Genomic DNA, 25900 nt, shown 5'->3' with positions numbered 1-25900 from the left:
TCTTTAATAAAAATATGTTTTATATTTTTTCAAGTCAAACTGTTTGTGGTAGTTTGACTATGATTGGTGTTAAAACAATTCTAAATAAATTATTAGATGAACTCATACTCTACATTAACCACCTTGTATTTAAAAATGCATCGGTTTGTTATGACAAAGAATGCTATTAAAAATGAGCATTTGAAGGAAAACTTTTTAATGTATATAAACAAAGTGCATGTAAATCTAACCATTCAATGCTATCACACGTGCATTAAAAGTAGAACTTTTTTAATGTATATTAACAAAAGTGCATATAAATGTAACAATTCAAAACGAATACAATCTGAACAACATAATAATAGAATATTGCTCCATATCAAGGAAAAATAAATAACAACGTGCAAAACTGCAGCATCCCACTTAAAAAATTTAACCGGTCCCTCTTTTCTCTCTCTTCTTTATAGCCTAGTGGTTAGAGCGTTGGACTAGTAACCGGAAGGTTGCAAATCCCCGAGCTGAATCCCCGAGCTGACAAGGTAAAAATATGTCGTTCTGCCACTGAACAAGGCAGTTAACCCACTGTTCCTAGGCCGTCATTGAAAATAAGAATTTGTTCTTAACTGACTTTCCTAGTCAAATAAACTCACTGGTTTGACACCATGAAATCAACCAAAATGGCTCTGCCAATATTTAAAAATACTGTTATTGAGGAAAGATTGAATTATAAAAAATGCAAATGTATTATCATTTCTACACACGTTCTACCTGGTTTAAGTCATTTAAGTTCAGACTGGAGTGTTTTAATGACAAATAATCCTTGTAAGCCCATCGTTGTATCTGAGTTGGACATAGTTGCGAAATCCAGTAAAGGTGATCAGGAGCTATGGTGTGGAGATTTCAATGTGCATAACACCTTGTAGGGCAGCAATACCACAGATGCCAATTGTTAAGTGGTTGAAGATGTTATGGAGCGGAGGGGACTCGTTTTTATAAACGATGGTCGGGGGGGACAAGGGTAAATGTGACTAGAGGTACATCGTCATGTTTAGATCTTACATTGGTGTCCTCCTCCGTTCTATTACTCCATTATATGTGAGCAGGATTTGACAATCGATTCCACAATAGGTAGTGATCATTTCCCAGTCATGTGCAACATAGAGCTTGACTTGTGTTTTCAGAAAAGGGAACTGGTTTCAAATTGGTGCTTTGACGAAGCAAACTGGGAACGTTTTTACACTTTGTGTAAAAAGGAGAGTCATAAATTGTCAATGGAAAGGTCAGTAGAAGACTGCGCTGCACCTGTAAATTCAGTCGTGTTGGATGCTGCCGTATTGGCTATTCCAATAAGATGAGGGGGATGGTAGCGGAAAGACAGTTCCTTGGTGGACGGAAGTATGTAATAAGGTGATTGATCGTGATAATGCTTTTAAAACGTTGAAGAATAATTTGACATTTGATAGCATGATAGTCTTTCAGAGAAAGAGAGCATTGGGCTATAGGAAAGTCATTAAGAACACAAAGAAAGGTGCATGGTGGGATTTCTGTTCTTCTATAGGAAGGGAAACACAACTGGGGGATGTGTGGAAAATGCTAAAGAGGATGATGGGGAAAGGACAGACAGGACAGATACCTGTGATAGCTGAGAAATATGTTATGGCTGTTCCAAACAAAGAAAAAGCAGACGCTCTAGGAAGAGCTTTTGCAGCAGTGCATAAAGTTGGCAATCTACGAGATGAATGTAAAAGACGCAAGGAAGAAATTATACAAATGCATCAAGATGTAAACCGTAAGAAGTGTGATTCTGGAGATTCATTGGATGCTGAATTCGCCATGTTTGAAAGGGCTTTAGAGGGGTGGGGTTGCACTGCTCCAGGTGAGGATGGATTATGCTACAATATGTTTAAACATCTGCCTACAGCAGTTTTGGGAAAGATTTTGAGTTTATTTAACAAAATATGGAGGACAGGAGTGCTACCATCAGGATGGAAACGTTCTGTGGTTTTGCCTTTTGTCACGCCTGGTAAAGATCCATCCAGTCCTGTTAGTTATAGACCTATTGCATGTACATCAAATCTCTTTAAATGAATGGAAAAGTTGATTGTAGGAAGATTGATGTATTATCTAGAACAGTGGTTCCCAACCTTTTTCAGTTACCATATGAAATTTGCTCTGCCCGAAGTACCCCTAAAGTACCCACTCATGTGCATTTTACCAGTAGGCCTATGGTCTTCTCAAGTACCCCATCTACCCCATATAACTGGATTATGGATTTCTTGTTTGACCGAATCTTCCAGGTTAGGCTGGGATTGGTGTCATCAAGAGAATATGAGGTGGAAAATGGAAGTCCACAGGGTAGTGCTATTAGTCCTATCTTATTCACGTTGATGATTGATGATATCTTTGGGGATATTGGAAAGGGTATAGGGGCAGCGTTACATGCAGATGATGGTGCAATTTGGAAAAGGGGAATGAATATTCCTTATGTAATAGAGAAAATGCAAGGTGCTGTTGTAGCAGTAGAGGAATGGTCCTTATTATGGGGTTTCAAGTTATCTTTATCTAAATCTTGCCAGATGTTGTTCACTAATAAAAAGATAAAGGAAGATGTTAGTGTTTAATTTTTTGGAGAACGAATGGAAAGGGTAACAGAATTGTATTATTTGGGGCTATAGTTTGATGAAAAGCTTACATGGAGATGTCACATTACATGTATTGAGACTAATTGTAAGAAAGTATTACATCTTATGAGTGTAACGGCTGTCGTGGGAAGAAGGTGAGGACTAATGCGCAGCGTGGTACATGTTCATCTTTTTAATAAAGTAAACTGAACACTGAATAACAAAACAACAAAGAAACAACCGAAACAGTTCTGTCTGGTGCAGATGTAACAGGTTAAAGGAAATATGCATAGCCTGTTATACATTAAAAAGTATTAGTAAGTTCATAGTATGTGAGGATCTTAAAACATATAAGGTTAAAAAGATCATGCATTCAGTATTAGTTGATAGAGATTGAAAACATTCATAATTGTGTTAAAGTTCAAATCCGTCAAGCGTACAAAGGGTACAAATTGTGAGAGTAATGTGTAAACATTATATTGATTACTTTATTTTGTGGTGCCTAAAAGTGTTAAATCTGTGATCTACGAAATGCTCTTAATCTATGAGCCGGAGATCGATTGCTCTGGTCTCCACCCATATTCCTGGGGAAATCACGGTCTTTTCTCATTGAACTAAAAGTTGAATTGAGAAAACAACACCATATCACTCTCGTGATTATTTATCCCCTGTTTTCAGGTACTTTGTTGATGATAAAAAAAAATGTAATTTAAATGTTATAACTCGCTAACATGTCAAGAGTGTTTAAGGTGTGTCTTAGTAACATCTTGAGGAAGTTAGAGTTAAGTTTGAAGAGAGTAATATGAGCCCTGCTCGGTTGTAGCGAAAAATAGCATCGTACTGAGAGTAGCTACCATTTTATGTCGATTGTGAATGAACATGTGTGTTGTTAATAAGATATTTTGCTGTGTTATTTGTATAATGGTTTTTCTGTTGTTTTGTAATGTGTTACTTTTGTACAATTATTGAACTAAAAGTTGAATTGAGAAAACAACACCGTATCACTCTCGTGATTTTTTCTCCCCTGTTTTCAGGGGCGTAACACAGACACACAAAGACTGAAAACAACCACCCACAAAACACAATGGAAAACAGGCTACCTAAATATGGTTCTCAATCAGGGACAACGATTGACAGCTGCCTCTGATTGAGAACCATATCAGGCCAAACACAGAAATAGAAAATCATAGACAAACTAACATAGACAACCCACCCAACTCACGCCCTGACCATACTAAAACAAAAGACAAAACAAAGGAACTAAGGTCAGAACGTGACAATGAGGACAATAGTTGGGCATGATTGGGGGGCAAATGGGCTATCTTTACTGAATATTTATTGTACTTTGATGAGATCGTCCATAGATAATGGATGCGTGCTTTGTATATGGTTTTGCGGCTTTTACATTGCTGTTGCGTTTTGCATCTAGAACTACACCGGTTGAGGCTTTACAATTAGATACTGGGGAAATGCCACTATCCCTTAGAAGAGTTAAGCTAGCCCTGGCAGAATGGGCAAGACTGAAGGGTAGTATAGTATATCATCCTACACTGACAGTATTGGAAGACTGCTGGGAATAAGAATGATATCAAAAGAGGGGTTTTGGCCCAGAGATTTGAAAAAGGGTTGAAGAATATGGACACCGAGATATTGTTATATGGCCATCTGTGGCATTAGGAAATGTGCCACCATAGTTTTATACAAGACCATATGTTGATCTTAGTCTGAAGAAAATAAACAGTGGTGTGAAGAAGTTAATGTAGGAACAATAGTGGATGTAGATATTAGTAATATAAGGGAACAAGGCGAGACCCGGATGCAGACACAGGAGGCAGATGGTTAGAGTTTGGATGGAAAGAGAATGGTCGTGGACAGGCAAAAGGTCAAAACCAGATTCTGAGTCCAAGAAGTAAAGAGTGGCAGACAGGCTCGATGTCAGGGCAGGCAGAAGGGTCAGGCAGGCGGGTACGGAGTCCAGAAAAAAACAGGCAAGGGTCAAAACCGGGGAGACTAGAAAAGGAGAATAGAAAACAGGAGCACGGGAACATACAATATGAACTGGCACAGAGAGACAGGAAACACGGATAAATACACTGGGGAAAATAAGCGACACCTGGAGGAGATGGAGACAATCACAAGAACACGTGACAGATCAGAACAGATCAGGACGTGACAAGTAATCAGTTTTATTCTCGCTTTGCAGTGTATACAAATGGTTCAAAGGATCCCATGAATTGGAAGACAGGAGCAGGTGTATTTATTCGTGAGTTCGATATTAATCTATGTAAGAGACTAACAAATGATTTATCTGTATATTCAACAGAAATGGTTGCGATAATTGCTGCATTGCAGTGGATAGAGGAGGTGCAACCAAGAAGAGTAGTAATATGTTTGGACTCTACATCAGTTTTGTGTAGTTTAAGATCTGGAAAGTCAGAACGTGACGATTTCTGGCTAGAAATAATGATGCTGCTATTGGGGTTACAAAAAAATTGTATTGAAATTCAGTTCTTTTGGATTCCAGAGACAATGGAATGAACGTAGTAATCCTGTCACATTTTTATAGTACATGTACAAGGAAATCTGTACGGGAGATGCTCTCATATAATGGGAACAGAAGGGAGGAGGTTATGTTGTGTAGGATGAGATTAGGGCATACAGGACTGAATTCATCTTTGAAATTGATAGGGAAACATGGTGCTGGAATGTGTAATGACTGTATGGTAGAGGAAACGGTTGTGTTGTGAAATGAATGATGTAGAAAGGGAGAGGTTGTTTAATAGGGTCAGAGAGATTAGACGGGAGTGGGTGGTAAGCAAACAAGAAAATGCTCATCCAGAAGAGGCACTCCTAGTGGACTTTAATGCAGGTAAATTTAAATGCAGACAAACTTAAAAACTTTGACCTCATTTCTACCAGCATGCCACGTGCAACCAGAGGAAGAAAAAATGTGGAACCTTTACATCCACACAGAGATTGTGTCAAATTTCACCATCGTCATCCATTTGAAAAATGACAAGATAATAAACAGTTGGCTGATTTTCCTGCATGGGCAAGACAGAAAAATGTCTGGTAAAGCAGGAAATACCAGTGTATATTTCTCAATGCTGGAAGTGGTCAATATTAAGACGTCTCAGATGCTACGCTGACAGCACTGTTTTGCTGTAGCACAGTATCTAGCACAGATCTATATTTGAATAGCACCACATGTTGGCACTAGACCACACTCAAAAGCTTTATAATGCCATAAGGTCATGAAAATGCTCATCAACAACATCATCATCATTAATCATCATAAATGCAGGCAAACTTAAAAACTTTGACCTCATTTCTACCAGCATGCCACGTGCCTCCAACAGATCCACATATGATGCAATCTCACCTCGCATCCACACTGCCCTTTCTACCCATTCTGGCAAAAACAAAGGGAAACACCTATGGTGAGGATGCTGTTCAGCACTGTTTTGCTATAAGTTAACAGATATAATATAATCATGTTGGTAGCCATTTAGTGCAGGAATGCTTTTCATGACTTACATCAACAACATCATCATCATCATCATCATGCATACAGATCCACATATGATGTGGTCCCGGGGCATCCAACCCACTTTCCCATCTGGACAAAGCGCCACCTATGTGACCAACTGAGTTCAGAAGGACCACAGCCCAGCGTTCAACACTATAGTGCCTTGACTTCCTGACGGGCCGCCCCCAAGTGGTAAGGGTAGGCAACAATGCATCTGCCACGCTGATCCTCAACACGGGTGCCCCTCAGGGGTGGGTGCTTAGTCCCGTCCTGTACTCCCTGCTCACCCATGACTGCATGGCCAAGCACGACCCAACACCATCATTAAGTTTGCTGAAGACACAACAGTGGTAGACCTGATCACTGACAACAATGAGACAGCCTATAGGGAGGAGGTCAGAGACCTGGCCGTGTGGTGCCAGGACAACAACCTCTCCCCCAACGTGATTAAGACAAAGGAGCTGATCGTGGACTACAGGAAAAGGCGGGCCGAACAGGCCCCCAGTGTGACTCCCCATCCCGGATCCGGGAGCGTAATCATCGACTGACACTAATTAGCATAACGCAACGGACATAAATCTTCCTAGAAAATCTTCCTATTCATGAAAATCACAAGGGAAATATATTGGAACACAGCTTAGCCTTTTGTTAATCACCCTGTCATCTCAGATTTTCAAAATATGCTTTACAGCCAAAGCTAGACAAGCATTTGTGTAAATTTATCGATTGCCTAGCATAGCATTATGCCTTGCTAGCAGCAGGCAACCTTGTCACGAAAATCAGAAAAGTAATCAAATTAAATCGTTTACCTTTGATGAACTTCAGATGTTTTCACTCACGAGACTCCCGGGTAGATAGCCAAAGTAAATTTTTTCCCAAAAACGTATTTTTGTAGACGAAATAGCTCTGTTTGTTCTTCACGTTTGGCTGAGAAATTGCCCGGAAATTGCAGTCTGGTTATAGGCTACATGTGCACCACCAAGTCAGAACAGTAGGCAAAATAATAGGGGTAAATAGACCAAAGCATTAGGGTGAGGCACATGGGCTACTAACATTTTACTGCACAACATACACGTAGTATCACATTCTTAGCTACAGAATATACATTTCCCGACATATTACATAATTTATGCAGCAGCATATAATACATTTTTGGACTCACCTTGTTGTGCTGTGGTCCTTCGTGGGAAAATGTTGTCATCAAGTCTGGCATTCTCTGGATTTATGATACTTTCAAAACAAATGACGTGGTCTTCAGGTCGTAGCTCTAGAAAGAGGACGGATTTACAAATTCTGAGTTGGATGACCGTTCAAAGCGTATTTTCCCAGTCGGAGCTCGTTTATTTCTGACTTCCCAGTTCACTTGAACTCACTGAAGTCAAGTTTTCACAGTTCCAAGTTAACAGTTTTGAGCTTCATTGACAGCATGGCATTTTAAACTTGTAAAATAGACCCTTAATTCCAGATTTGGGACCACACAGCCACTGTCACTGATTCCTTCCAAACCTCTCATTGTTGAAGTTGCAATTTCCAGCTTGTTGTGTAATGTTTATGTCCAATGGCCGATGAGCATCGATACATTTTATCTATAATTTCTCTTCATTTTTTCTCTTCATTATGACATGGATTAAAAAGGATTTACCATTAGATTGTTGACTTTATTCATGATGATGACTGCCAGCTAAGATTGTGAAAGTATTACGTTTACACGATCAGTCCAATCAAAGCTACTGTACATATAATGTGATTTGACGTCATTTTATCTGTGGCCAATGACCTTGAGCCTTCTTGGCTGGGCACTTCTATTGTAACTCTATGGCAGCATCCAAAGGGCAAACATTTTTTAGGTCTACCCTTAGACTTGACGGTGAAGTAGTGTCCCCATGAGTGAGAGAACACTGAGCCAATCATGGCGCAACGCTCCGTATTTTCTGCTGGCTTGCCCCACCACCACCACCACCACCACCACCACCACCACAGAAAGCACTGAGCTTGCCCGAAACACCTGCATTTGAGCTGCCTTACTCAAGAAAACAAAAAAGAGACAAAGTTTGTATGCAGCTTTAATAACTAAATTCTGTATATATTTTTTACATTGTTGCAAACTGATATGTGACACGTATTAATGCTAAAATAACATGCCAAACAGGCAAGCCCCCCCAAAAAAAGATGTGAGGCCACTGCTCCCTTCTCATATACACTTAGGATTCATGAGATGCGCAGTAAGAGCTTTTGTGCACAAGCCCATTCAGTGTCATAAATGTAAAATATTTGGTCATATGTCAAGTGTGCAGGGTGGAAGAAATGCTGCAATTGTGGTGGTGAACATGCACCTGAATTCTTGGAGTGCCCTATGAAGGGTGAAGGAGAATGAGGTGGCAAGGTTAATGAGCGTCCAACTTGTCTCTCATCTGGAGGCGGTGAGAAAATGTAAAGCAGCGTGTGGTGGGAAAGCAATGTTAAGTATGGATGCATTTTGGAGTGGACTGTGATTGAAGAAGTATGGTGTTTTTATTTTACTTGTTATTTTACGTGTTTTATTTAGTGTGATGTCGTTTTCCACCTTTCCCGGAATGTTTTTTTGTTGTTCTTATTCAATACCCCGTACAGCTGGTGGCGGTAATGAACCATTAACATTGGATGCCAACCGCCGTTAAACCCCATCGAAGAAGAAGAATAAGAAGATAGAGGGAGAGACGGAGACCAGTTGATAGACTGGAGGATACCGCTATGGCTTTGCGGCACGGTTTGGACTCGCAGATAGTAATAGTTGGCTGTGGAATATCTGGTATTGGAGCAGCTTTGAAGTTAACCAAACATGGTTTCCGCAATGTGAGGATCCTGGAGGCGACGGGGCGGAGTGGAGGAAGGATAAAGACAGGCAAAATGGGTGAGTGTAGAGGGAACATGAGGAAAGAAAGGGGTGCGTTCGATCGGATAACTTAATTTTGCCAAGTCGATTGTCACCGCTTTTCAAAGTGTTGCATTATGGGGATAAAATCGTCCGATTTACGCTTATATCTCGACTGCAGGAACTTTACAAAAATCATGTGTTCAAAGGTCATGAAGTTATGTCTTCACTTCACCAACTGCAGCCATCAAGATGATAGGCGAAAAACGTGAAGTTGATCGATCCCAATCTTAGGAAGGAGCCGTTTTTGGTTGTTGTTGCATATGACAGTATAACATTCTTATCATGACTATAACAGGTGTTGGCACCTTGAATTTTCTCATAAAAAGTATACTTCAACACGGTCTACTCGAGAAAATGTGGCGAACGGCTGAATTTGAACTCTCGTACACCTCGCGATGAAGACAGCCAATCTTCTATCTACTGTTTCTAGTCGTAAACACAGCCTGTTGTGAAAACGCAAGTTCCTGTCAGATGAAGAGGAATAGTGTTAGGGTTGCGTAAATTCAAATCTGGTATCAGGATAAATATAACAATGAGTCACCGATTTTATACTATGTATTTTTTTATTAGCTAAGTAATAAATGGCAAATGCAACTTTCGTATATACGGGCTCACTGTAATGCCGCAGAACATAGAACTGACAAGACGTATGTAAAACAGTATTCTTTATACTGTGATAGACAGTTCCAACACGTCTGTTGGCCTATCACAGTAGAGACTGGGCGTGGTTTAAACTTGCTCAGCCTATTGCAGGCGCTCAGGCGGGTCCCCGCCTCTTGGCGCTTCTGTTGATAGATGTGAAGAACATTCAGGCTCTCATGCTCCATACGGTTAACTCGCACCTGGCTCTGAATGTGCCACCCCTAACTCATTGCACAGTTCCTCTCTTTTTTCCATCATTTCCATCATGAGAAAGGCCCATGGCCCTGAAGCTTTTAACAATGTTTCAAGTCAGCTATGTTGCATAACACATACATACATCCACACAAGCCAACAGCAGATAATATTCAGTCATATATATATATGGTAATGGCTATAATGTAAAACACAGGATCCAACAATAGCTATAGATAAATATCTGTTTTCGAGTGCACTTGAAATATGCAGCATGCAATACGATTTGTTTTGATCCTGTGAAGAGGTAACATTGTTGACCATTTAGCCAATTTATTGAAAGCTAGGCAATATTACAGTTTGACTAGCCTAGCCAGCTACTACAAACGTCAATTTGTGTTTAATCCATATCTCTGTCAGTGAATTAAAATGTTTTGGCATGAGTGTCTCATTTCAAGGAACTAGCTGCAAGCTTAACGAAACATTCAATAATATACTTTGCATAGAATCCCATATAAAAGCAAAAAGGTGGAAAGGTGTGTAATCATATATGCTAGAATGGAGGCTGACTACACCACCCGCGTCGCAAAATACATTTCGAAATCTATGTTATTCAATCATTGCGCGCCAACGAGCGTCTGCGATGCCATGGGCTAAAACAGAACCCCTTTCTATTTCTGATGCAGATTGCGCTGCAAGTCCTGCCTCTCCCAACTCCTCATTGGTTATATACTATGAAAGTGTAGATGCCAATCGCCATATAAGTTCAAAGATGAAAAAGCCTGGAAGGAGGAGGGATGACTAGAAACGATTCGGTTTGCCATTTTGTGTGGATTAATTGTCGGAGTAGAGGACCTTGTGCATTTCAGGTAAAATAACAACTCAATGTTTATATCCCAGGACAAATTAGCTAGCAACAGCAAGCTAGCTAAATAGGACAAATTAGCTAGCAAGTGAAAGCTAGCTAGCTAAATTGCCATAAATGTTTAATGCTTTTCGACCTGTTCCTAAATTAATGTAATTGGTTCGGAGTTTGTTTTGATATTTTAACCTGCGTGTCGTGATCGCATTGGGGGGGGGCGGGGGCGAAATAAATGTATGCACGATGGTGCGCGCACAGACAGTTTGGGTTCCGTGTTGGAGACTGCTGCAATATGCATATTTGCCAAAACATATTTAAGCAATAAGGCCCAAGGGGGTGTGGTATATGGCCAATATACCACTGCTAGAGGCTGTTCTTAGGCACGATGCAATGCGTTGCCACAATACCCCGAGGAGCCTTATTGCTATAATAATCTTGTTACTATCGTAATTCGAGCAGAAAAAATACATGTTTTGTCATACCTGTGGTATAGGTCTGATATATCATGGCTAACCTAATTGACAGAATGAAAAGAAGGAAGCTTGTACAGACTAAAAATATTCCAAAATATGCCTTCTGTTTGCAACAAGGCACTAAAGTAAAACTGCTAAAAAATGTGACAAAGAAATTAACTTTGTCTTGAATACAAAGCCTTAAGTTTGGGGCAAATCCAACACATCACTGAGTACTACTCTTCATATTTTCAACCATGGTGGTGGCTGCATCATGTTATGGGTATGCTTGTCATCGGCAAGGACTAATGCGTTTTTTACATTAAAAAGAAACAGAATAGAGGTAAATCTTAGAGGGGAAAATCTGGTTCAGTCTGCTTTCCAACAGACACTGGGAGACATTCACCTTTCAGCAGGACAAATAACCTAAAACCCAAGGCTGAATATGCACTGCAGTTGCTTACCAAGAATGTTCCTGAGTGACTTAGTTACAGTTTTACTTAAATCTGCTTGGAAATCTATGGCAAGACTTGAAAATGGCTGTCTAGAAATGATCAACAACCAACTTGACAGAACTTGAAGAATTTTATAAAAAAATTGTACGATCCAGGTGTACAAAGCGCTTAGTCTTAAACAGCGATTAAGCTTAGTCTTAATCGCTGCCAAAGGTTATTCTAATGTGTATTGACTCGGGTGTGCATTCTTATATAGATACGATTTCTGTATTTCATTTTTCTAAAATTGTTTTCACTTTTTGGGTATTATGTGTAGATGGTTGAGAAAAATATATTTAATCTGTTTGAGTTCAGGCTGTAACACAACAAAATGTGGAATAAATCAAGGGGTACGAATTCTTTCTGAAAGCACTGTGGCACCTTGCGATACAATCTGTGTAATAAGATAACCACTTTGATTTCTAAACCAGATTAGTTCTCAAATAGCAGCTGACCAATTCCATGGTAAGGTATGGAGAATGATGAATACTAAATGTTAAGTGAGTATGCGTATATTTAGGTGGTTTAAATGATTAACTTTCCCACTAACCTCATAAAAGGTGACTGTGCCTAAATCTTACCAATCCATTTGTTATTCTACAAACTATGACTGAGTGTGAGACATGGTTTTCATGATGTGTGTTTCATGCATATACATTCGAAAACAAAGAACACCATGACCGTGTTTCACCATTTATTGAGTACGGAGACAAATAGCAAAGGTGTCTCAGGCAGTATTTGAAGTATCTAATTATAGGTTAAACTACCAATCAATGTATATCAAGTGCTGTGGAGGGCACAATCTTACCATGTTGCAGTCCAGAAAGGAGAGCTTTACCATCTATGCCAAAAGCCTGGGCCTCTGTTGACTGTAGAACTGTCATCAACGCATACTTCAGTGTTCCCCCTTCTCTCTAGGAGAATTTGTGTGCCTAGGCCCCATAGGGATGTCGAAAGCCGTGGCAGTTGGTGGGAGGGGCTATAGGAGGTGGCCTAATTGTAATGGCTGGAATTGAATTAATAGAACAGAGTCAAACGTGGTTTCCGTAAGTTTAATGAGTTTGATACCATTGCATTCCAGCCATTACAATAACCCTGTCCCCCTATAGCTCCTTCCAACAGCCTCCACTGATCGAAAGGATCCCACCCTGGTCACCAATGTTGCTGACCGATGTAGAGAGCGCCTTAGCAGTATGCAATCTCAGGCTTGTGTGGTCCAGAGATGAGAGCTCTACCATCTATGTCAAAAGCCTGGACTCCTGACGGGGACAATAGAATTCTCCCCACTGCATGTTACAATAGTAAAATAATCTCTTTGTCACCTGTTAAACTGATTCTACATTCTTCAACTCTAAAATGCACGACACTGTGTAAGACAAACTCCACGACGAGCAAATGCATATGTGGTATCAATGTCTGAATGGTGACAGCAAGGCTAATTTCGAAATCAAATCAAATACCATTTTATTTGTCACATGCGCCGAAATACAGCGGGTGCAGTAGACCTTACCGTGAAATGCTTACTTACAAGCCCTTAACAGTGCCGTTTTAAGAAAATAAGAGTTAAGAAAAAACAAACGTTTTACTAAATTAACTAAAATTAAAGCGCAAAAATAAAATGACAATAACGGGGCTATATTGAGGTAATATGTACATGTAGGTAGGGGTAAAGTGACTTTGCACAGATAATAGTTAATAAACAGCGAGAAGCAGCAGCGTAAAAATGCATGTAGTCCCGGTAGCCATTTGGTTAGCTGTTCAGCAGTCTTATGGCTGGGTGGTTGGAGTCTTTGTCAATTTTTTTAGCATTCTCACATAGGTGTTCCTTTTGTCCAGGTGGGAAAGGGCAGTGTTTAGTGCAATAGAGATTATGTCATCTGTGGACCTGTTGCGGCAGTATACAAATGGTGTTGTGAGCCATGACCAGCCTTTCAAAGCACTTCATGGCTACAGATGTGAGTGCTACGGGTCGCTAGTCATTTAGGCAGGTTACCTTGGTGTTCTTGGACACAGGGACTATGGTGGTCTGCTTGAAACATGTAGGTATTACGGACTCGGCTAGGGACAGGTTGAAAATGTCAGTGAAGACACTTGCCAGTTGGTCAGCGCATGCTCGGAGTACACGCCCTGGTAGTCCGTCTGGCCCTGCAGCTTTGTGAATGTTGACCTGTTTAAAGATCTTACTCACATCGGCTACTGGCTTACAGAAATAAAATAACAATGTAGACCAATCTTTGATAAATATGTTAACTTACATCTGTTTGCAGTCTACATTGTTCTAAGTAATTGCATGGCTGCAATAGCATTCGCACTGAAATAGGATCTAGGCCTATTGTAAATTGCATTATGGCTGTGCATGGACATGCCAAACATTGTCAATAAACAAGATTACATTAATTAATTATTGATAAGGCCTAAAAAGAGAATGAATAATAAAATTCAAATTCTAAATAGGCTGTGTCACACTTACAGGTACCATCCTTTCTCCCTGTGGGCATATAATGTTAAAACAACGCAGACTATGGATGGTTTTACCCACATCCAAACGTTTCACAGTAGCTGGACAAAGATCCAATATATGCTGAACAAAAATGTAGCATGCAACAATTTCAAAGATTTTACTGAGTTACAGTTCATATCAGGAAATCAATTTAAATAAATTTATTAAGCCATAATCTGACTGTGCAATGTCACAGTCATGTTGGGAGCTAGGCCCAGCCAATCAGAATTAGTTTTCCCCCACAAAAGGGCTTTATTACAGACAGAAATAACCCCCCCACCCTAAATAATCCTGTAGAAGCCAAATGTGGAGGTCCTGGGTGGCGTGGGCTTCCCGCGGTCTGCGATTGTGAGGCCAGTTGGACGTACTGCCAAATTCTCTAAAACAACGTTGGAGGTGGCTTATGGTAGAGAAATTAACATTCAATTCTCTGGCAACAGCTCTGGTGGACATTCCTGCAGTCTGGCCATCTACTTCGATTTCAGGGCACTCTCGTCTGATTGTGCCAGAGTGCAGAATAACTGAAGAATTTATAAATGGGCAACACTCATTGAATATGACCGCTGTCAATAAACATTGTCAAAAAAGCATGTGATACAGTAGGCTGTAGCTTTATCAATATGCGGTAATATATCAAACCATGATGAGTCTTTAACTGCAGTCTGTATCATAAAACCATAGCACTTGTTATTTATTATAACTTGTTTGAATGTATAACACTCTCTCTCTCTCTCTTTCTCCCTTCCCACTCTCTCCTCTAGGTAATAACATCATAGAGATTGGTGCTAACTGGATCCATGGTCCGTCGGAGGCTAACCCAGTGTTCTGTCTGTCCAGACAGTACAGCCTGCTGGACCCAGAGAGCCTGACTCCGGAGAACCAGGACCTGGCTATAGGAGGTCACCCACCATGGGTACCAAACTGGTTCTCCAGCTCTGGTAAAAAGTTGGGCCAGACAGAGACTGATTTTAATGGATGAAAATGTAATATTATGTCACCCAGTCAGTTTTTTTTTTTCAGTTTTTTTGTCCGTCAGAAGTTAAAATGAGTTGAACTAACATGAGTTGTGTATGTACAAGCGACAGACCAAACTGTGGATGCGCTCTCCGTTCCCTTTTTTTCTTTTTGTCGGTCAATGTATGAACCCCATAGAAAAAACATTGGCTCATACAAAGTCTTAGCTAGTCAGTAGTTCGTTAGCATTGTGTTATGTTTCTACCAGGTCATAAGCTGACTCCAGAGCTGACGGGTCCTGCTGTAGAGCTGTTTGCTGAGGTGTTGGAGGAGGGAGGCGAGTTCAGCGAACAGGGAGGAGAACCGTATAGCAGTGTTGGAGAGTTCATAAGGACAGAGGTATGTCACATGCGCCCACACACATACACACACCGTATACCTATATCTCTTGTCTGCCTGTTAAATGTGCGTGCGTGTGTGTGTGTGTGTAGGTGCGTCAGCGTGCAGCAGAGCGGTGGCAAGGTGACAGTCTGTCCTGTCAGTCTGTCCGTCTGTCTTTGATCAGTACTCTGTTGAAGGTGGAGTGTTGTGTGAATGGAACACACACTCTGGACACGCTGGGCCTGGGAGCCTTTGGACTGTACAAGACCTTGCCTGGATTGGACTGCACCTTCCCCCGGTCAGTTTGTGTGGGCTCGCAGGGGATGGAGAAAGCAGGGGTGCGGCTGGGTTAAATGGAATAGTAACTGAAATCTGCACAATGACTGTACTCCTATAACCTCTCACAATGTAGCCTAATATAATATTAGTAGGATACAAAATTGACATTTGGTGTATCGTTTTACGGCAAGCAACAATTTTGTCTCTGGAACAGAAGTGGAGAGAATTTCTGTATTTATTTCAGCATCTTGAGAGACTGCGAATGGACCATTAAGTACTTAGCAAACGTGCTATCTTTTTCGGAGAAATAAAGCTGACAGTAGGCTATTTTTAACCACATAAAATATGCATCCAAGACCAACTGAAATATTGTTATCCGAATCTTGTTGGATTGTTTTCACAGCTTTTCATAAAACCGGTCAAACTGATGTCATTTGGAAGTTTTACAGAACATCTTTCCGGGTTATTGCAGTTTCTCCCAGGTCTCTAAACGTTAAAGAAGAACTTTAGACGTCAGCTAGATTATTGATACATTTATTCTATTGATTTTATGATGTTATTCTGGTGAGCAAGGCTTTATTAAGTGTTCTAGGGCAACAAGTAATGACCGAAGAGAAGCTGCGTGTGTCTAATTCTAAACAAGTTGAGTCACAAATAGCCTACCAAATGTCGTAAATTCTAAGCATAAAATATCTAAATTAGGCTGTCAAAAAATCCTGTGTGTGTGTGTGTATAGACATCGATTGCACCTTTCTCAGTTTACCGCTGAGTGCCATCGCTGTGTGAGTGACTTGACTAGACTGTTGTTCTGTCTCTTTCAGAGGTTATGAAGGGTTAATCGACAACTTGATGAAAGAGCTTCCTACTGGGATAGTCTCCTACCATCGACCAGTCAGCTGTGTCCACTGGCAGAGGGTGGTGAGGAAAGGAGGGAGAGAGTACCCTGTAGTGGTGGAGTGTGAAGATGGAGAGAGAATCCCAGCGGACCACGTCATCCTCACTGTCCCTCTCGGTAGGTCTCACACACACACACACACACACACACACACACACACACACACACACACACACACACAGATGTCAAATGACTACTGTTAAAATGTTATCTTATATTACATTTTATGACATCTCTTCTAAGTTTCTAAACATTAACCTTTTATAACCAGTAACAAACATTGTGACCGTACCTTCTCAAAGAACTGGAAGTCTTAGTTTTCTGTGCTGACAGGCTACCTAAAATAGGCACCATGCCATGTCTCTCTTCTCTCATTTACAATTTTTATTTTTAGAACAACCTCCAAAACTACACTGGACAAAAATATAAATGCAGCAATTTCAAAGATTTTACTGAGTTACAGTTCATATAAGGAAATCAGTCCAGATTTGCATCTGTTGGTCACAGATAACTATTTTTTTTAAAGTAGGGGCGTGTGTCAGAAAACCAGGCTGTTGATTGTGGGAAGTCGTCCCATTGCTCTTCAATGACTGTGCGAAGTTGCTGGATATTGGCGGGAACACGCTGTCGTACACGCCGATCCAGAACATCCCGAACATGCTCACTGGGTGACATGTCTGGTGAATATGCAGGCTATGGAAGAACTGGGACATTTTCAGTTTCCAGGAATTGTGTACAGATCCTTGCGACATGGGGCCGTACATGAACATGAGGTGATGGAGGCGGAAGAATGGCACGACAATGGGCCTCGGGATCTCGTCATGGTATCTCTGCGCATTCAAATTGCCATCGCTAAAATGCAATTGTGTTCGTTGTCCATAGCTTATGCCTGCCCATACCATAATCTCACCGCCACCATTGGGCATGCTGTTCACAATGTTGACATCAGCAAGCCGGTACAGTTGAAACCAGGATTAATCCTTGAAGACCACACCTCTCCAGCGTGCCAGTGTCCATCGAAGGTGAGCAGTTGCCCACTGAAGGCGGATACAACGCTGAACTGCAGTCAGGTCAAGACCCTGGTGAGGACGACAAAACACGCAGATGAGCTTCCCTGAGACGGTTTCTGAAAGTTTGTATGGACATTTTTTGGTTCCGCAAACCCCCAGTTTCATCAGCTGTCAGGGGTGACTGGTCTCAGACGATCCCGTAGGTGAAGAAGCTGGATGTGGAGGTCCTGGGCTAGCATGGTTACACGTGGTCTGTTGGACATACTAGCAAGTTCTCTAAAATGACATTGGAGGCTGCTTATGGCAGAAAAATGAACATTTAAATTATCTGTCAACAGCTCTGGTGGACATTCCTGCAGTCAGCATGCCAATTACACGCTCCCTCAGAACTTGAGATATCTGTGGCATTGTGTTTGACAACTTCACATTTTAGTGGCCTTTTATTGTCCACAGCACAGGGTGCACCTGTGTAATGATCGTTCTGTTTAATCAGCTTCCTGATATGCCACACCTGTGAGGTGGATGGATTATCTTGGCAAAGGAAAAAAGCTCACTAACAGGGATGTAAACAAATTTGTGCACAAAATTTGAGAGAAATTTGCATAATGTGCATATGGAACATTTCTGGGATCTTTTATTTCAGCTCATGAAACATGGGACCAATAGTTTTTACATGAAGTGTTTACATTTTTGTTCAGTGTACCTAATAATATCTACTATTATTCTATCAGGTTATCTGAAGAAGCATCATGGTACCCTCCTCTCCCCTCCTCTACCCCTCCACAAGCTGCACTCTGTTCAGAGGATGGGCTTTGGAACCAACAACAAGATCTTTGTGGAGTTTGACCAACCCTGGTGGGACGACGACTGTGAGGTCATATACCTGGTCTGGGAAGACGAGGTATGAAACACAAAGCATGCGGTGAAAAGAGTATTGGGCCCAAAACATATCCTTGAGGAACACAATATAGATCTATCATTGCAAACACACAGACAGTAACAGTAGTTTTACTGTTGCCCTCTAGTCAGACTTGGTGGACCAGGTATCAGATGTGGAGAGACTCTGGATCAAGAAACTGTTTGGTTTCACTGTCCTCAAACCCACTGAGCGGTAACTAAGACTTACACACAAACTAAAAACTCAGTCTTGAACTCCCCACGCTTCTTGCCTCTCACCCTCTTTCCCCCTCTCTACCCCTGTCTCTCCAGGTATGGCCATGTGTTGTGTGGCTGGATCGCTGGTCATGAGTCTGAGTTCATGGAGACTCTGCCAGAACAGGACGTCACACACTCCGTAACACACCTGATACGCAGGTTCACAGGTAAACCTTCTAACATCTAACCCCTCCATCACATGCCTCATAGGCAGGTTAACCCATTGTACTTTCATGTCTGTAATCTACACTTCAGTCAGTAGTGTGTTTAATCTTTTGTTCCCTTTTTGTTCGTAGAGGCGAACTAGCTACTACTAGGTATTCCTGCTTCCCCACAGTGGAATTGCTTGGGTAGCTCTATTGTTTAGTATAGTGTTAAGTCACTTATTCTAAACGGACCTTGCTTTGGTCAATAAGGCCATCTAGCCTAGCTTGGACTGAAAAGACTCTTGGCTAACATCAGCTAGCAGCCTTGACTTCCTGTGAATGAATCTTTCCCCCAGCTTAATGGCAACCCCATTCCTATTTCCAATTCCTGGAGTTGGAGGATTTCGAGGAATCGGGTCTTGCGTGCACCTCCGATGAGGAAGCAGCCCCTTTAAACTTGGCTAGGCTAACCGCCGGAGCGAGGGGCCTTAACACAGGTCTGAGCGACCAATGCGCCCCTCCCCCCTTGGTGTCTCATTACTGGGATTCATTGATGATTCCTGCCTGTAGCTCACTAGTCCCTTTGAGGTGTCTAGTGGTACAGGTTATGGGCTTTGTAGGCGATTGGTTGTTGGTAACGGAGTCGAGGGAACAAGCAGGGTTGGATCCCAAAAGGAGCTGTCTTTCTCGAGCTCAACACTTTTCATTCCTGGGAATTCTATTTTATTATGAATCGCCCCTGGGTCATTCCACCTCCAAAAAGCACAAGAAAGGGGGGTTATGACACCCACCCTATCTCAGATTGTTCAGAAATCGTTTATTATGTAAAAAAAACAGATAAAATTCGCATTCCTGTAACATTATTTTGTTGAAATAGAATTTTGATCTTGAAATTAAGCTAATTGATTGCACCCAAATTGGCATTTTTAAATTTATAGGATTCATATATTTTAGTACCTAACATCCGATTTGGATCAAACTTATTTGGACATAAAAAAAAATAGTAAAAAGCCACCCATGGACACGCCACGCCAGTCCCACCCCAACAACGAGTATATAGTATCAGTGCTCCATGTCTGATAATTAGTATGGAGCTGCGGCTCGGAGTATTGATTCTTCATCCTTGGATATGAAGTGTGAAAATGCTAATATAGGTTCCATTGACTTGCACTGGATCTGTGCCACAAACGCTAAAAAAAAGTTGGCTAGGTAAACAAAACCAAAGCGTGGGTTTCTGTCATACCTTGACCATAGACTGCTTACAGGGTAAGGAAACTAATATGTAATTTGGGTGAACTATTCCTTTAACATTGAGGGGAGGGGTGATTCTTACATAAAAATAAATAAAAAATCACCTAAAAAGCATGAACAGAACCATCTAGTCATCAGAACCTGATAATATCAGGATGTACAGTGCATTCGGAAAGACCCTTTCATTTTTCCCACATTTCGTAACTTATTCTAAAATTGATTAAATCATTTATTTTTTCTCATCACCCTACACACACAATATCCCATATTGACAAAGAAAAAACTTGTTTTTAGACATTTGCAAATGTATTTCAAATTAAAAACATATCATATTTACATAAGTATTCAGAGCCTTTACTCAGTACTTTGTTGAAGCACTTTTGGCAGCGATTACAGCCTCAAGTCTTCTTGGGTATGATGCTACAAGCATGGCATACCTGTATTTGGGGAGTTTCTCTCATTGTAATCTGCAGATCCTCTCGTGCTCTGTCAGGTTGGATGGTGAGCGTTGCTGCACCTTTATTTTCTGGTCTCTTCAGAGATGTTTGATGGGGTTAAAGTCTGGGCTCTGGCTGGGCCACTCGAGGACATTCAGAGATTTGTTACGAAGTCACTCCCGCGTTGTCTTGGCTGTGTGCTTCGCCCCAGTCTGCGCTCTGAAGCAGGTTTTCTTCGTTCATCTTTCCCTCGATCCTGATTACTGAAAAACATCCCCATAGCAGGATGCTGCCACTACCATGCTTCACTGTAGGGATGGTGCCAGGTTTCGTCCAGACGTGACACATGGTGTTCAGGCCAGAGAATATTATTTATCATCGTCTGGGAGTCCTTTAGGTGACTTTTGGCAAACCAAGCAGGCTGTCATGTGCATTTTACTGAGGAGTGGCTTCCGTCTGGCCACTCTACCATAAAGGCCTGATTGGCAGAGTGCTGCAGAGATGGTTGCCCTTCTGGAAGTTTCTGCCATCTCCACAGAGGAACTCTGGAGCTCTGTCAGAGTGACCATCGGGTTCTTGACCAAGGCCCTTCTCCCCCGATTGCTCAGTTTGGCTGGGCTGCCAGCCCTAGGAAGACTCTTGGTGGTTCCAAACTTCTTCCATTTAAGGATGATGGAGGCCACTGTGTTCTTGGGGACCATCCTCTCTCGCAGCTCTACGGACAAATCCTTCGACCACATGGCTTGTGTTCTTGCTCTGACATGCACTGTCAACTCTGGGACCTTTATATAGACAGGTATGTGCCTTTCCAAGTCATGTCCAATCAATTGAATGTACCACGGGTGGACTCCAAGTTGTAGAAACATCTCAAGGATGATCAATGGAAACAGGATGCACCTGAGCTCAATTTCAAGTCTCATAGCAAAGGGTCTGAATACTATTTAATATATATTTTTTTTAAATCTAAAAACCTGTTTTCATTTTGTCCATTATGCGGTATTGTGTGTAGAATGAGGAACATTTTGTAATTTTATCAATTTTAGAATCGGGCTGTAACGTAACAAAATGTGAAAAAGTGAAGGGGTCTGAACTTTCGTAAGCACTGTAGGATGGGACAAAATCTTTCATTTGTCATGACTCTCCTGATAGGATCCAAAGATCAGGTTACAATGGATCAGTGTCTACTGAGCCCTCTCACCCGCAGAGGGGAGGAGGAATTGGTGTGGGAGTTTTATGACACCTCACGTCGATCGTAAATTGTAGGCAGCAGACAACTCCATTTGGCCTCTAGTATTGGTGAATGGAATACCTTTGTTACAGAAGGTTTTGCCGCTCAAAAACTCTAATGTCCAACAGTGAACACTGGGACAATATTTCAACATCTGAATGTGGGGGAATGATGAGAGACGGAATATGGGAAATTAATGTCTATTTTGTGATGTCATTAAAAATGGTATAAAAGTGATATAAAAAATCTTGAAGAGCTTTCACACTGTGTATATCAGGTTTACATCCTTTACGCTGTGTAGGAAATAACAAGGATGAAGATAATATTTTTGTAAAGATAGGAATGTGAATTTAGTTTTCTAACGAGATCATAGTTTTTGATCTTTTGCCCTGTAACTAGCCACGCCTGAGGGAGCTCAGAGAGCGTATCAGTATGATGAAAATGCCCCTTTTTACCCAAGTGTATAAAAGACTGAGTTAATTATTAACATGTCAAACTAGAAGGACTACAAGCTGCACAAGCTTGGTCTCCATTGGTCACTACCCTGAAAATCAACACGAGTTGAAGAAGACAAAGTAGCCTCTAACAATCAATGTTACGTTGAGTAGCTGTTCTGTGTCTAAGAAAGTTAATTTAAGTAGAACCATCTGGTTATTCTCTTCAAATCATCATCTACTACACAGCTCTCATCACAACTCTTGGGATCATCGACTCGGCTGATTAGCTGTCCTCAGAAGACCAGAACGAGTGAAAGTAAACACAGACAACTAAGGAGAAGGACACAAGATGTCACAATCAGAGACTTACACTTACGTGCCCTCTTCACAACTGTCTTGGTGTGTTTGGACCATGATAGTTTGATGTGGACACAAAGAACTTGAAACTCTTGACCCACTCCACTACAGCCCTGTCGATGTTAATGGTGGTCTGTTCGGCCTGCCTTTCCTGTAGTCCATGATCAGATCCTTTGTCTTGCTCACATTGAGGGAGAGGTTGTTGTTCTGGCACCCCAATGCCAGGTCTCTGACCTCCCTATAGGCTGTCACGTCATTGTCTGTGATCAGGCCTACCACTGTTGTGTCGTCAGCAAACTTAATGATTGTGTTGGAGTCGTGTTTGCCATGCAGACATGGGTGAACGGGGAGTGCAGGAGGGCTGTAAGTACACACCCCTGAGGGGCCCCTATGTTGAGGATCAGCGTGGCAGATGTGTTGTTGCCGACCCTTACCACCTGGGGGCAGCCCGTCAGGAAGTCCAGGATCCAATTGCAGAGGGAGGTGATTAGTCCCAGGGTCCTTAGCTTAGTGATGAGCTTCATGGGCACTGTGGTGTTGAACCCTGAGCTGTAGTCAATGAGCAGCAGTCTCACATTGGTGTGAAAGGGCAGTGTGGAGTGCGATTGAGATTGCGTCATCTGTGGATCTGTTGGGGTGGTATGCGAATTGGAGTGGGTCTAGTGTGTCCGCGAGAAGGCTGTTGATGTGAGTCATGACCAGCCTTTCAAAGCACTTCATGGCTACTAACGTAAGTGCTACAGGGTGGTAATTATTTTGGCAGATTACCTTCGCTTCCTTGGGCACAGGGACTATGGTGGTCTGCTTGAAACATGTTGGTATTACAGACTCTGTCAAGAAGAGGTTGAAAATGTCAGTGAAGACACTTGACAGTTGGTTCGCGCATTCTTTGAGTATACGTCATGGTAATCCGTCTGGCCTCGTGGCTTTGTGAATGTTGACCTGTTTTAAGGGTCTTGCTCACATCGGCTACCGAGCATTATCACACAGTCGTTCAGAACATCTGGTGCTCTCGTACATGCTTCAGTGTTGCTTGCCTCGAAGCGAGCATAAAAGGCATTTTGCTCATTGGATAGGCTCGTCACTGGGCAGCTCGTGTCTGGGTTTCCCTTTTTGTAGTCTGTAATAGTTTTCAAGCCCTGCCACATTCGAAGAGCGTCCGAGTCTGTAAAGTAGGATTCAATCTTAATTGTGTATTGACGCTTTGCTTGTTTGCGGGTTCGTCTGAGGGCATAGAGGGATTTCTTATAAGCATCTGGATTAGTGTCCAGCTCCTTGAAAGCGGCAGCTCGATGCAGATGTTGCCTGGTTAGGATCTTTATTGAAGTCTTTATTGAAGACTCATCTCTTCAGTAGGTCCTATGATTGAATGTAGTCTGGCCCAAGAGTGTGAAGGTGAACAGAAAGGCACTGGAGCGACGAACCACCCTTGCTATCTCTGCCTGACATGATAAATTCTCCAGATATAACAGACTGCCTCAGCCTCCAGTAGTATGCTGCAGTAGTTTGTCGGGGGGCTAGGGTCAGTCTGTTATATCTGGTTCCAGCGAGTCGTGGATTTCATTGGCCTCGTCAGGAGTGACTTTAGTTCTTCAATATACGTTGCGACTGGTTTACTCCACATAGTTGTATCTCCTTTTCCCTCCTTCAGGGAACAGTAGTTATAGTCATAACGTTACGTTTCTGTATGTTTGTGTGTGTAGGGAACCCAACCATCACCCCACGGCGTGTCCTGAGGTCTCAGTGGTTCCATGACCCATGGACCTGTGGCTCCTACACCTACACCGCTATTGGAACCTCACTGCAGGATATACACAACCTGGCTGAACCACTACCACAACAAGGGGAACAGGTATACACAGTTCATGTGGTGTATTCTGTCATCTTTTGACCCACATTCTCTCTCATATTCTCTCTCTTATATATTCTCTCTCTCAGCCTCTCCAGGTGTTGTTTGCTGGAGAAGCCACCCATCCTTCCTTCTTCTCCACTGTCCATGGAGCGCTGCTTTCTGGCTGGAGGGAAGCTGGTAGACTCATATCTCACTACTCCGCCCCCAGCACATTTCAGCCAACCAGATCAAAGCTCTAAGGACAAGAACTCACCCGTTGTAAAAGTGTTATATACTGAACAAAAATGTAAATGCAACATGCAACAAGATTTTACTGAGTTACAGTTTGTAGAAGGAAGTCTGTCAATTGAAATAGAACAATTAGGCCCTAATCTATTCATTTCACATGACTGGGCAGGGGCACCGCCACCCACTGAGGAGCCAGGCATTAGAATGAGTGCCTCCACACACACACACACACACACACACACACACACACACACAAAAGGGCTTTATAACGGACATAAATATTCCTCAGTTACCTTTTATTGTCCCCAGCACAAGGTTCACCTGTGTGATCATCTTCCTGTTTAATCAGCTTCTTTATATGCCACACCTGTCAGGTGGATGAATTATCTTGCCAAAGGAGAAATGCTCACTAACAGGGATGTAAACAAATTTCAGAGAAATACGCTTTTTGTGTATGGAAGATTTCTGTGAAAAAAAAATATTTTTTTAATTTAGGCTCAAGAAACATAGGACCAACACTTTGCATGTTGCGTTTTATATTTTTGTTCAGTATATCTCTGGGTATAAGTTACCCTTATGTTTAGTTCTAGGATCCGCTTACCCTCCACAAGTCCTAATATTAACCCTTTCGTGGAGAAGCAAAAAACAGAACTTAAAACAGTGTGTAGGGACAACTTGATCTTACACAAAAGGGCTCCATATCTTTGACTGTCCAACGTGGGTTAATGTTCCCAGAACCTATTGCTACTGAACCATTTGTTGAATTTTATGATCTTCACCAAAGATTTGTTTTAGGAGATTATTCACGATTTGAAATTTTGATTATTACTTAAATCAAATTAATTGCAAGCCACTCAGTCTCATGGTGTCTGATTTTACTGTTAACAATTGGTGTTTAAATGTAATGATTTTAGATTTCAAAATGTTCACCATTACTTTCAGTGTCTTGTTATTTTTTTATGTAATGTTTAATATCACGCCTTAAATCTGTCCTCTTAAATGTACTGTTCATATCAATTTAAAAAACGATGTATTGCACAAACTTTTGTACTCTCTTATCTATTCACTGCTCAAAAAAAATAAAGGGAACACTTAAACAACACAA

The 25900-nt window shown here is 41.6% G+C and overlaps 1 protein-coding gene across 1 annotated transcript; it reads left to right on the top strand.

Annotated features, from left to right (window-relative positions):
* Positions 1–8781: 8781 nt before the first annotated feature.
* paox (polyamine oxidase) lies at positions 8782–25900 on the top strand. The gene is made up of 10 exons (XM_035753845.2): positions 8782–9019; positions 14947–15123; positions 15408–15538; positions 15631–15818; positions 16621–16811; positions 18436–18605; positions 18730–18815; positions 18914–19026; positions 24419–24567; positions 24654–25900. The coding sequence occupies exons 1-10, from the start codon at positions 8860–8862 to the stop codon at positions 24804–24806; spliced, it is 1518 nt and encodes a 505-aa protein (XP_035609738.1). The 5' UTR covers positions 8782–8859; the 3' UTR covers positions 24807–25900.

This window comes from Oncorhynchus keta, chromosome 36 (genome assembly GCF_023373465.1).
Source record: "Oncorhynchus keta strain PuntledgeMale-10-30-2019 chromosome 36, Oket_V2, whole genome shotgun sequence".
NCBI lineage: Eukaryota > Metazoa > Chordata > Actinopteri > Salmoniformes > Salmonidae > Oncorhynchus > Oncorhynchus keta.
The sequence above is the reverse complement of the archived record's forward strand: the minus strand, read 5'-3'. Positions and strand labels throughout refer to the sequence as shown.